This window comes from Papilio polytes, unplaced genomic scaffold, assembly GCF_000836215.1.
Source record: "Papilio polytes unplaced genomic scaffold, Ppol_1.0 DF824158.1, whole genome shotgun sequence".
NCBI classification, from domain to species: domain Eukaryota; kingdom Metazoa; phylum Arthropoda; class Insecta; order Lepidoptera; family Papilionidae; genus Papilio; species Papilio polytes.
Window position 1 is genome coordinate 1560309 of NW_013525046.1, and position 13837 is coordinate 1574145.

The 13837-nt window shown below is 31.8% G+C and overlaps 1 protein-coding gene across 1 annotated transcript; it reads right to left on the reverse strand.

The window, feature by feature from the left end:
* Nucleotides 1-12011: 12011 nt before the first annotated feature.
* LOC106111498 (gem-associated protein 8-like) lies at nucleotides 12012-12728 on the reverse strand. Its single transcript, XM_013293616.1, has one exon. It carries the CDS (start codon nucleotides 12726-12728, stop codon nucleotides 12012-12014), a length of 717 nt encoding a protein of 238 aa, XP_013149070.1.
* Nucleotides 12729-13837: the final 1109 nt, after the last annotated feature.

Consider the following 13837-nt stretch of genomic DNA (forward strand, 5'->3'; position numbering starts at 1 on the left):
CCGCGCGCGCATTCTCTCGCACCGTGAACTCTCGGACGTGCTCGGCGGCCGCGGCCACAACTAGCAAGGTGATCACGCGCAACATGGCGCGTTTGTTCTTTTCACCGCTCGCACATCCTCACTCACACCTGGAAAAAAAAACACCTTTATAGCCAACTATAAGGAAGCTTATATTTTAAGAAATTCAACGTAAGTGAATAACGTTTGTAGGTAGTTAAACAGTTACCAACTTAACTATTCTGATCCAGTTAAAAGATACAACATCATTATTTCACGAATTTACATTTAACTGTGCTGTAAACATTTGGTTAAAAGACATTTATGCGCAACAACTAATTTGTTCAACGGACCCCACCCTAAATTACTCTATATTCGATTCTTATCACATAAGATAGTGCCTAAATAGGCTACGGTGGCTATCACCAGATCGTCGACGTAGTTAATGTCTTATTTTGTAACAATAACATCATTTTAAGCACAACGCCATCTATTGTTAAAGGCGAGTAAAATATTTATGTCGATGTAACTATGTATAAAATACTTTACTTGTAAAATACCGCTTCAACAAGTTAAAGCTCAATCAAGTTGTACCTGTTGTAGGTGAAAACATTAAACGCTTTTACTTTCTTGTGTTACGTAAATTATTATAAAAAAACAGTGTAAGTGCGGACTTTTACATCTCTACTCCGTAGTGATGTATCGTTGCGTAAATAATTTATTTATCGTTTATATTTTAGCATAAGAAGTGTTAACGTTAATCCTTCTAGAACTCTGATGTAACCTCTAAAAGATTTAACATGTCTAATTTAAATTATAATGTTTTAAAAAGTTAAAATGATCAATTATTTTTATTCATTTGTACTGTAATTCACCGCAGTTTATTTTAGAATGACTCAATTTCAATCATAAATAATTTAATTACATTAAAAAAATATTGTTTGTTACTTCTAAGAACAAATTTACAAAACAAAAGCATTAACAAATTATTAATTTATTATTAACAAGACACATCGTACACGAACCATATCCTTTCTCATTACTCTGATCCGAAATGGACAAAAATATTAGCATATCTTGAACCCTTGTCAGTTTGTGCTGCTGCCCGTCTTTATTCATTTATTTATTTTAAACATCTAAGTGGTGAGTTGCGAAATATCTGAAACGCATTCGATAAACAGGATGTGTTAGTCAGATAAGATGTAATGCAACTAAACGTGTCACGGAAGACTTAGCTTAGTTGTTAAGAAGAAATTAATTATGTCACGTAAGAGTTGCTGACAAACTTAATAATAATAAAACATAACCACAATTGAAAGTTGTAAATATTTTTTTGTATTCATTGATTTATAGAAAACAAACGAACATCAATATATGCAGTGGTCTTAATACTGTAAATGCGAATGTTTCGATGTTTGTTATTACATAGCTCCGATTAATGGATGTCGATGAAATTAGTCTGGAAGAAGGGCGAAAGCTAGTTATTAAAAAAATGACTTAAATCCTTCGAGATTTAAGTCTGACTACTAATCAATAAGCCGTCTTTGACTAAAGTATTGTCAATTGTTTCGCTGCCAATTCAACTGATTAGTTCCACGGCTAAAACTCGAGTAGTTTGCCCATCTCTATAAGCTTATAGGAATCAAAGCGCGACTAAACAGTTATGCGATAGTTTAGTCAAAGGTTCGCGCGCTGTAACACTGTTTTATTATCTCTAATTGGCGTTCGCCCGTGTGGAAAAAAAACAAAAGTAAGTAGCCTATGTGTTCTTCCAGACTATGCTCTACATCTATGCCAAATTTCATCTAGATCCGTTCAGCTGTTTAGGCTACAAACTCTTACATACCATCCATCTAAACTTTCGCATTTATATTAGTATGAAGTATGATTAGTTTTTGCAAATAAAAATAGTATAAAAAACAATTGAGTGTCGTAACCAGGTCAACTCTTTAATAACGATATCGCTACAATGTAATTATAAATCGAGTCTTGTTAGTGAGAGTGTTAATTAACAATTTGATTCATTGTCGACAAAATAAACATTATTAACGTTTTGTTTTGTTTTTCTAATCAACTTTATTTTCTAATCAAGTTTCTAGTTACTTTCATATTTGTTTTACATTAGATTTCTACTACAGAAAGATCAGTATCAAAACAACTTGAATAATTTGCTTTGGAACAGATTTCGTGCGGCTTCAGCCGCACTAAATTATGAAAATTTTATTTCATTGTTCACATTTGTCAAATTATAAATAGCAAATGTTAAAATTACATGATATTACAATTGCTTTCTTGATGTTGGCAGCAACTTATGGTCTCTTTCCCATATTAGGGATTTTATCCAAAATATTTACACCCTAAATTTAATGGCGTGAAAATAGATAGCCTAAAGCGTGACGTAAGTGTAGGGCTCTTTATTAAAAAGCGAATTATTCAAAAATATCCTGCAATTGCTGACATCTTAGGCAACAAAGAAGTGTGTGTTTACGCTTTATTATAATAGTATAGATAAATAACAGTAAGAACATATGTTTTTATTAATAAGTAAATTGTAACCTTTTTCAAGTAAATTCTGTAAACAGATAAAAGCGATTTTTAACATATTTAGGGCCTGTCCCTCCAAATTGTAAATTGTCTGATAGCAATCCAACGTGTAAAATATGTGTTGGAAATATCGGATTTTGTTTCCTTATGATAGTGACATCATTTTTAAGCTAACTGAGCCTATCAGCTAGTGGTGGGACAGGCTTATGTGGATAAGTATTGCATGAACGTATTTGTTAGTGAAAATCTAAAAACATTTTTGACTAGAAATTGTTCTAAGTTTAAATAATGGACGACCCCCTAGTAAAAGTAAACGTAACAGAGATAATAATTAAAATTTACAAAACACTAAGCCGCACCTTTGACTAAACTATCGTACAACTGTCGTGCGACTGTCGATTGTCGTTTGTTTCGCAGCCTATGTTGAGGTTACATCTAAAAATCGAGTAGTATACGCATGTCCATTATAAACTCAAAGGTGTCCGCTCTTAGTATTAGATTATTGTAAAATTGTTCAAATCATTGTATTCCAAAGATTAAAAAAATGTTGACATAAATTAATAAATTGCTTTAACAACTATTCTTTCAAAAACTTAACAAATCAATAAAATATTTGAAATAGAATTAAGGCTTTTGTTTTTTAGTAATATTTTACGATATTAAGGAAATTTTATAGTTAATTCAAAAGGAAATACCGTCGCTGATTAGTTCGACATAATTCATAGAGCTGTCATCGTTAGACCGGTCGTGATCATTTTACATATGGATTAGCATTTTATGTTACCTAAATTACAGCTCTATGTTACATAATAGTAGCGTTGCGATTTCGTCCCAAAATAAAATAAAAAATATTTCGTTGTGGTTTTATTGAAAAAAGTGAAAAAAAGCCACTGAAGTGTGTTTTTTTTTAAATCAACGTTTTTAGTATTAGCATAATTATTTTATTTAAAAAAAAACATTAAAATAGTGAGATTACGAAAGAAATGTCTTAAAAAAAGGTTTTTTTGTATTCCTTAAAGATATAACCTAATTAAAATTCATAATTCATAGAAATACTAATTTATTCAATCATCGACATATAAGTGAAGGCATTTGTCTTCAAAATCCGTTAATTATCAAAAATTAAACAAGCCCGACATACAATATATCAAAAAACAAAATGGCCGACCACCTCTACGTTCCTAACATAAATATTAGGATCTGTTAAATCGTAATAGGCATTTATCATTCGCATAAAAAGTAAGAAATTATTAAAATACTTTAAAAGATAAATGGTTCTTAGATAATGAGGTAAAATACTATACAAAGTTGATTTAAATTAACCCCGTAAATTATTAATTAAAATTTTAAACAGTGTGTAGTATAAAATTTATTAAATCCAAATAGTGGCAAAGTTTCTAACATCTTTTTGAGTTTATATCTTGTAGTTTTATCTTATACTAGCTGTTGCTCGCGACTTCGCCTGCATGAAATAAAAAAATAGCCTATTTTACTCACAGATAAATTATCTTTCTAACCGTGAAAGAATTTTTAAAATCGCTCATTAGTTTTTGAGTTATTTCAATACATACAAAAATACATCTTTCTTCTTTATAAAATATAGTATAGATATATGTAGATATAGCGATTTTTATAGAGATCCGTTCCGCCGTTTAGGAGATAGCTTCTAACAAACATCCATCCATCTAATCTTTTGCATTTATAACATTAGTAAGTTATAAGCTACTTTTGATTGATACAGCTTTAATAAAGGCTTACATAATTTATGTAACAAATTATTGCAAATTGTAGGAGGCAGTTGACTCAACCATTAATTTATTTACTACTAGCTGTTGCCCGCGACTTTGTCCGCGTGACATTAGAAAAACGACAAACTATTTAAATAACAAACAGCTACGTGTCTCTCGGGAACCGGACATTTCTCTGGGATGAACCTTATCCCATGTGTGCTCCAGACTTTTTTTTTATATCTGTGCCAAATTTCAATAAGATATGTTGAACCGTTGCAGAGTGATCGAGTAAACATTGAAAAAACCAAATTAATTAATCCCACGGGAACCGTAACTATTCTCGGGATAAAAAGTAGCCTATGTGTTCTTCCAGACTATGCTCTAAACCTGTGCCAAATTTCATAGATATCCGTTCAGCCGTTTAGGCTACAAACAGCTATCCATCCATCGTAACTTTCGCATTTATAATATTTATGTATGATATATGACTCCATATTTGCTTAGACTTGTTGGAAAGGGCAAGATTGTTATTAACATTAACTATACTACTATAATAATTATACTAACCTGTAAAGTTGTAATAATTATTTACAAATTTTAACTCCATTCAATTCGCAAAAAATCTTTTAAGGAAATTAAAAAACCGTTGCCCTTTGAACGGCCGTAACCTAATGTAGGAAAGCCAAACCGAAAGACTAAAGGTCCGACCGAAGTATCCGATTTCTTAAGGTGCGTCAAAATTTAAAAAAGCCTTCTTAACTAATTATCGTCAGAAATGTCGGATATCACATCGACTAACCGATTTTTAAGGTAATGGTAATTTGCTAAACATTATTTACAAATCTGTTTATTATTATAAAAAAAAAAACCTTCTTATCATAAACTATACTTATAATTGGATAATAAAAAAATCTAAAATATTTAATAAGTTGTCGACCCCGACTCCGTCCGCGCAGAATTAAACAAAACGTATTTAAAAATATAGGTATATATTCTTGCAGACTGTGCTTTACATGTATGCTAAATTTCAGTAAGATCCATGAAGCCGTAAGAGATATGAAGTAACAAACATCCATCAATCTATTTAAATATAATAAAATAAAATAAATAAAGTTATAAAATCAGTAAGATTAAATAATCCTTATGTTAAATTAAATTGGAAAAGCATCAATATATTTGAAAAAAATTATGTCACACTTAACATATAAAAACATACAGAATTGAGTACCTCCTTCATTTGGGAAGTCGGTCAAATACTTTAAACAAGAGCTAGCTTCCTATATCTGTAGCACCTCTTTGTAACAATTGTTCTACATTCTTTAATTACTAACATAGAGGTGACAAACACACTAAATTAGTAAATGGTAAATTTGAAGATTCACAGAATATGATTATGATAAGTAATCGCAAAATAAACCACTTATAAATGTAATCATTCGACAATAAAAAAGTTCACAGGCGGACAATGTTCAATTTCGCGTTCAAAGTACATAAGGCAAACAATAAGCACTTTAGAGGCAACTTTGCCCACTTATACAGGACTAAGGCTGTTTTGCATTGAATATGATTGTTATCGATCGATGATTCGTACTTCGTATTAAGACGGGTCGCGATGGGTGGTAAACAATCATTATGAACATTTATAAAAATTAGAACCCTTATCTATCGTTAACCGGACACTAAGGGCCACTTTTAGTTTTCTTACAAGATATCTACACTAAAATAGTAAATGTTATTTATGTCATGTCAAATTTAATTAAACAAGGGGTAAAAATAATAAACTCAAGTCATAAGTGTAAAAGGAGAGTTATTTTTTTTTATAAATAAAAACAATAAAAAAATAATTATGTTCACATTTCAAAGAATTAACAAGAAAATCTTATTAAATTAAAAATGTCTAAAAACGCAAAATAGAGCATTAGCCCTCTTAATGTGAAATTAACGTTTACTGCTTATTAAAGTTTTAAAAAAATACTTAAAAACTGTATTAACATACTAAAATTTTATAATCTGCGTGGGCCTCAGCGCGCCGATTTTATTTAACTTTCCTTCTTATTTTTATTACCGGCCAACGTTTACACGTGAAATAAATTTCGTCAGTCGATTTATTTTATTCTTAATTCGAAAGAATTTAAGGATCGATTTATATTCGTGTTAGTTACATTTACAATCGATTTAACTCGAGATTTATGTACACTTGTAAGTAATCCATTTTGTTCGATAATCGTGTTACAGATCTTTATGGTGTGTCGAAAATTCAGTTACGTAATAAACTCTCACTATATCTTAATAACTAAATTTGTTCGCGAATATTCCCCTTGGAATTAAAAAAGGTAATAAAAAAACTACTAAACTACGTCACTAAGTGTTAACACAGCTTTTAATTGGTGATAGAATTTTTTAAATCGGTTCAGTAGTTTTTGAGTTACTTCAATACATACAAATAAACAAATCTACGACTACGAGACTCTGTCAATTGAAAATTAATTAAATTTACCTTGTATTAAAAATACATTACAATTGAAAAATACAGTATTATTATAAATTATTTTTTTATCTCCACAAAAGTAAACAAAACCACCAAAAAACACGAAAACGATTTATTTTGTACTCTTATCGCGATTTATTCACAACAACAAACTAACACGACACGACGGAATGACGATTTTATGTTTTAACAAAATAACACGACACGTAAAAAATCGACCTTTAAATTACTTTTCTCATAAAAATAATTTCCCTGTTAACATCAACAGTTCAAAAATTATTGTGTATTTTAGAATCAATAACTCTTGCACTTTATTTATCGTATTTATTTGTGCAAACTGTACTGGAAATGTTAAATTATAAAACTTTTTAAGAAACATAATACAGAAATTTAAACTTTGAAACTAGAACATGAATTGAAAATTGTCTATATTTCTCACTGAATAATGTTTTCACTGACCTGTATGTTTTAAGTCTTCTGTACTATATATTATATATTATTATATCTATTCTTTTATATCTATACTATTATAATAAAGCGTAAACACACGCTACTTTGTAGCGTAAGATGTCAGCTATTACAACATATATTTGAATAATCATTTTTAATAAAAAGCCCTACACTTACGAACTGGTTTAGGCTGTATATTTTCAGGCTATTAAACTTAAGGGATCAATAAATTGGAGAAAAAACCTTTACGTTGGAAAGAGACCATAAGCTACAAGCTGCCAACATCAAGAAAGATTGCCATGGTTTCATCATTTCACATCATTTTGATATTTGCAATTGATAATTTAACAAATGTAAACAATGAAATAAAGTTTTTTAATTTCATGCGGATGAAGCCGCACGGGAACAGCTAGTCTATGTTATGTTTAACTTGACATAATGTCGTTTGTAATTGATGTTTCCTCTCATATGTAAAGTAACATTATTAAATAATCTTAATATAGAAATATGTCATTAATTTTGTTATAAAGCCAATTAATATAACGGTAAATAATACCGTAACTACAACTAGTAAAGTAACATTATAAATGCGAAAGTTTAGATGAACGGATGGATGACCTTAACCCTTTCTGAGAATGTTTGTAAATCTACATTTTCACTAAAACTTATAAGATTTTCAAACAACTGGACCGATATCGAAAAAAAATTTGCCATAACATCATTATCGAGAATCATACGCTAGAATATTACAAGATTTTTTTAATCCCGCGCACATGAGAGTAAAAGATAATCTTTAATAATATGTAAGAAATAATGGGCTAGAAACGCATATATTTTAATATATCTGTTGTTTCTCAGCCGTGTTCACCGCCTATCCGATTGTTCTCTATCTTTAAATTGTTATAACGCATTCTCCATTATATTGTGCGGTTCGAAACTATCCTCGGTTCGATTCCCGTTGCCCGCTCTTAGTGGTTTTTGTTCAGTGTTTCTTCAAATGATTTTCTTGTCAACGATTCTACGTAATGATGCATGAATAGATAACTTAGGGGAGATATTCTCAAACGAATCACTATTGTGTATTGTAATGCTGATTGTATTAGCTAACTTGTCTTTACTTCTAGTAAATTTACCGCATTGATTAAAAGCTCTTTAAAACCTAAAAGCTCACACCCGACGGGTTTTAAGAAATGTGAAGATTACTACAGACTATGTTAATTTTTTATTTTACTCAACATTTTCTTCGAAGTTGATCTCGTATTCATCTTTCAATATTTTCACATTAAAGTAAATACACTTAGAAGATGGTATCATGTACGTTGTTATCTAATTTATGTCAACACAATCACCGCTTGGTTTGTAACAAAATGATTAATCCTTGGATTCAATAACAGACTTTCGTCCTCAGACGACTTAATTCTCTACAAGCAAAAGATTTCAACGCGTACAATGTTTTTCAAACTCTTAACGTAAAAATATTTATACCACCTTTGATTACAAGTTTAAATGCTTTTAATTATGTTAAACATGTCACTTTTTATTTAAATAACGGGAGGTTTTAACATTTTCTACCACTTCAATTAACATCACGGATTAAAGTATAAATCAAGTTCGATTCTATATTGTAACACAGGTGTATAATGAAACGAGAATCGAGGCGACGTTGAGAAACTCGATGCCTTAACTTAGCCGAGCTTTAGCAACACCAGCTTTCCCGCTAAGCTCGCGCCCAGCCCAATCGTAACATCAAAAGTGAACCAACCTCCAGAATCCTCAACACAACACTGTTTCGTTCACGAACATAATCAATTCCTCTTTTTATCTCAACTTTTTTTTCGGAAATAGCCCGATACGAGAACACTAATGCACAAATGATTGCAATAACTTTGTTATTAACACTTCACTGCAATCCGAATACACGGTTTACGTTATGTTAATAATGTCGACACTTTTAAGTTAACACTTTTGTTGAAAACGTGTTTTTGTGCTTTAAGTTTGAAGTCGCGATAAAGCGGCCGGTCGCGGCCGATACACCGAAGGCACTAGTGCGCCCGCCGCCCGCCGCCCCCCACGCTCCCGAGACGCTCCCCCCTCATAACAGGTTGTGCTCGGCGTTCGCATACCGTTTGAACGCCAATTTCGTAGCTCCTCTGGATAGGGACGCCTGATCCGTTGAGCCAATGATTAAAGATAAAGCCTACGACAATTATATTACACACGTTCCACGTATGATATTCCGTTTGTTTATTTTTAAACATTCATTTACAGTAACATGTGTTTAAAACTTTATAACATTACTATGCATGTGAAAATGTTATTAATACATATCTCACAATGTCAATAAATGAATTATTATTAATAATAATTATTATTATTAATGTCGACAATGTATCGAACGTGTTATTTTAAACTAACAACGGCTTCATTCTCTACATTTAAAAGATCTCAACGCGTACAATGTCCGAATACACACAACGTAAAATCATTCAAACATTCCATATTAAAATTTGAAGACTGTGCACTTTCACTAAACTATCGCATAACTGTTTAGTCGCGATTTGATTCCTACCAGCTTCTATAGATGTGCGTACACTACTCGATTTTTAGTTGTGCAACTAAACAGTTGTATCAGCGAAATAATCGACAATCGCACCACAGTTGTGATCATACATTGGTTGCGTACATATTTTTTTATAAAATAAGTCAATAAAATACTGCCATTGATTTTTATTTAAAAATTACAATAAAATTAAACATCAAGTAAAAGCTTAACAAGCATGAAAACGTTCAAAGTGCAATTCAAGATGTCATCAATACATACACTTAAGTACTAAACTTACACGGCACCTTACTCTAAATGATGAAGATATTGCAAAAGGAGCAAACATGCGGCTGCGCCCGCGCGTGCAAGCACTTACATTGTTGTCCGCAATCGCGATGCAACGTGGCTTCAATTTAATTTACAATCACAGTTCTCTATTGTGATCGGGAAAAATATGCTGTCTTTATAATATTACATCTAGTTTTAGCTTTCCCCATAATTATTTGATAAACTCCAATGTCACTATCACTTGTTTTAAGTTTTAACCTACTTGCATAATATCAAATGACTTTATAAGGGTATGAAATTAACTTCCTCGGCTATACATCGTGAGTGTTTTATCGGAATCTGAAATTTACAAGTCTAGTGTTTCACCACAGAACTACTGACGCTCGTTATAGATACATTTATGTACAGATGCTATACACTTTTTACATAAATGGAGTATGTTTCTGTTTGTATACGTAAGTAAATTAGCCCTGAACGGATTCAAAATATCAGCTCTCACCCTTGGACTATTGAGCTGTGGCTCAACTATTATAGCTAACTATAACTAAGAGCCGACGAGCAGCGAACTGCCTAGTAGATCACTTACGCAAAGCATTCCTCTGAGTAGGTACAAATTTAACTGTAAGTACGTTCACCGATCTGGTTCAAGTGAATGATGAGCTGATCTGCAGGTATCCATTTTACTTCAGTTCATCATCACTATACGTCCCTACTAAGAGGCCCGGACCCACCTAATGACGAGGGCCCTTAGAATTTCTTCGCAAATATGGGCAGGTTGCATCATGATGTTTTCCTTCACCGTAAAAAGTCGGGTATGGACCTAATATGTTCATAATACGAAATTCGAAAAATCGAAAATCACATTAGTATATGGCGGGATTCGAACCCAAGACCTGTTGATTACAGTCAAATGCTCCAACCACTGAGCCACCGACGCTCTAGTTCAGTTACCCATGTCTATTTTCTTGTTGGTTGCCCAATCTCATACTTTTTATATTCTGTGATCACAGAAAACAATGTTTGTATAAGTTCTTTTCTGCATTCTTAAAACTGGATTAAAAAAAAAACAAAATGTAAGTATTGTAACCAAATTGACATTACTTTAGTAAAATGTTCTAAAATACTAAACATTTTGTGTTTTCTGCACACTCTAGTGGTTTTTGTCAAATTCGGTCTCAATATAAATGATGAATGTTATCAGATATATTCCTATACTAGTTGTCGCCCGCGACTTCATACGCGTGGAATAAAAAAAACAAGTGAAAAGCCTGTTTTTTTTCAGACTATTATCTACATCTATGCCAAATTTCATGGAGATTCGTTCAGCAGTTTAGGCTACTAACTAACAAACATCCATCCATCCATCTTAACTTTCAATAATATTAGTAGGATATTTTAAATTTTTAGATTCAGACATTTCTATATTACAATTTTAAATGCATTTAACACTTCATTTCTATATACAATACTAAAATTGCTTGACACTAATCTTAAATATAGCATAACCTACAATCTCAAGTATAAGTCAGTGGAATAATGAAGATTTAGTTTTCAGAGATTAAGTATGTTTCCCATTAGGCCGATCAAATACAGAAATCAATAAGCCCAAAATAAAAACCCATCGGGCCAATTGTTACGACCAATTGGCCCCACAGGACATAACAGAGGTAATATTAGTAAATTGACTTTTATAATAGAAATTTACTTATTGGTAAAGATAAATTGTAATTGGCTTCAAATCTATTTATATTTATTGCAATTTTGATAATTCTACATATATTAGTTTTACATTGCATGTGAAACAAGGTGACATAAAAACAATTTGAAAAATGCTTTTATATTTTATTGAAGTAGAAAATTGTAATAAAATTAAAATTCAGTGCTGCCGACTGAGAATTCATTTCATATTTAAAAAGCATAGCAGCATTTAATGTGTTAAAACAATCCACAAGTCAATACTCATAATAATCACTTAATCACCATTAAATTCAAAATTAAATGGTATATTAGGCCAATACATTGGTTGATCTTTGTCAGTTTCATTAATAAATTGTGATTGCATCGCGACTTCTATAGCAGATATTCTTTGCCAGCGACTTCCATACAACTCTTTTAATCTTTGTTCCTTCTCCTCAGAGGTCTCCAATTTTTCTTGAATTACATTTAACTCTTCCTGTTCATGTTTCGCTTTTAAAAGTTCCCTTTCCCTTTTAGCATCTTCTTTATATTTAGCATTTGCCGCCAAAAACTGTATAAATTCCTCACTAACTTCAAAATCCATTTCATCAGCACATTCTTTAAAATTTTCTATTTCTCTGTCGTCGTTATCAACTGATTCCTCGTTTTCTGAAAACTCATTCGTGTCTACATCAGAATTAACACAATCATCATCTACAAAATGATTTTTCCGTATAATATCATGTAAAAGTTTGTTCTCGTACTCTAAACCAATAGCCTTTGCTTTCCAGTATGCTAGCTGGTGTTTCAATTGCCATGTTGTGGCCACAGCAAAATTTTCCGCCCATAAACTCATTGATATGGATAACTTAGAATTCTTTTTCCTAGTGTCTTTGCGTACTGCTTTTTGGTTACCACTGGATTTTTTCTTACGTTTTCTTCGCGCTTTTTTCTGTCCTACCCCTGATTCACATTTATTTTGAGTTTGTTTATTGGGTAATTGTTGTGACATCGTTCATTTTTAAAATCTGTCATATTTGTCAACTTCATAGACTGTCAATTTCGTTGTAGATAAAAAAGAGCTTTCAAAGAATCTCAAGCTGGAAAATAATAAATTAACGTATTTGTGACTCAAATCTGAAATTATGATTTAAATATATTAGACTAACGTTCACCCGCGACTACGTCCGCTTGGTATTGTAAAGAAAAAAATATGTAGCCTATGTGTCCTTCCAGAATATCGTCCACATCTATTATATGCCTTTCATCGAGATCCATTTAGCAGTTTAGAGCAGTTTAGACCACAAACTCTAACAAACTATCCAGCCATCCATCTAAACTTTCGCATTTATAATATTAGAAAGCCTAGTAAGATAGAAAGAAAAGAATCGAAGTAAATAGAAAGCATAGGTATCTCAACATCGAACTAATAACGAATTTCAAAAAAGATTTGATTGTTTGAAGGAATTGAATCAGGAAATACTTCAGAAAACCTTGTCCATAAACGCTTAAGAAATAAGTAGAGGTAGAACATGATTTTATTTCTCTGAAAGATAACACTTAGAAGTATTAAAAAAAAGCTTAAAAATGCATATTAATTAAATGTTTTCATTTTCGTAAAATAGTTGCAACATGATTCTAGTTGGTAACACTGGTGCATGGCATGCGACATTGACATATGATCACTGGGGAGGCAATAATGTACAGCCACGATAATGCACGACCCAATAATGCACGGCCCAATAATCCGTGTACAAACAAAGGATTTTAGTACACGAATTATCGGGCCGTGCATTATTGGGCTGTACATTATCGGGCCGTACATTATCGGTACGGGCCAATAATCCGTGTCCCATAAAAAGTATGTACACGAATTATTGGGTCGTGCATTATTGGGCCGTACATTATCGGGCCGTACAAATAATGTACGGCCCGATAATGCACGACCCAATAATATTATATCTCTGTGACAAATTCTTAAAGAATTCTACTGTTGCTTAGCATTATTTCATATAAACTATTTATGTGTCCGTCTTCTTTCCAAATTATTTTAACTATCTTAAGTCTTGAGAGTTGATTAAATGTTACATAAAGAATACAGCACCACTATGTTCTAATTGT

What these genes read in the sequence shown, in the direction of transcription:
- LOC106111498 (XM_013293616.1), bottom strand. Translation starts at nt 12,728, where the DNA reads ATGTCACAACAATTACCCAATAAACAAACTCAAAATAAATGTGAATCA.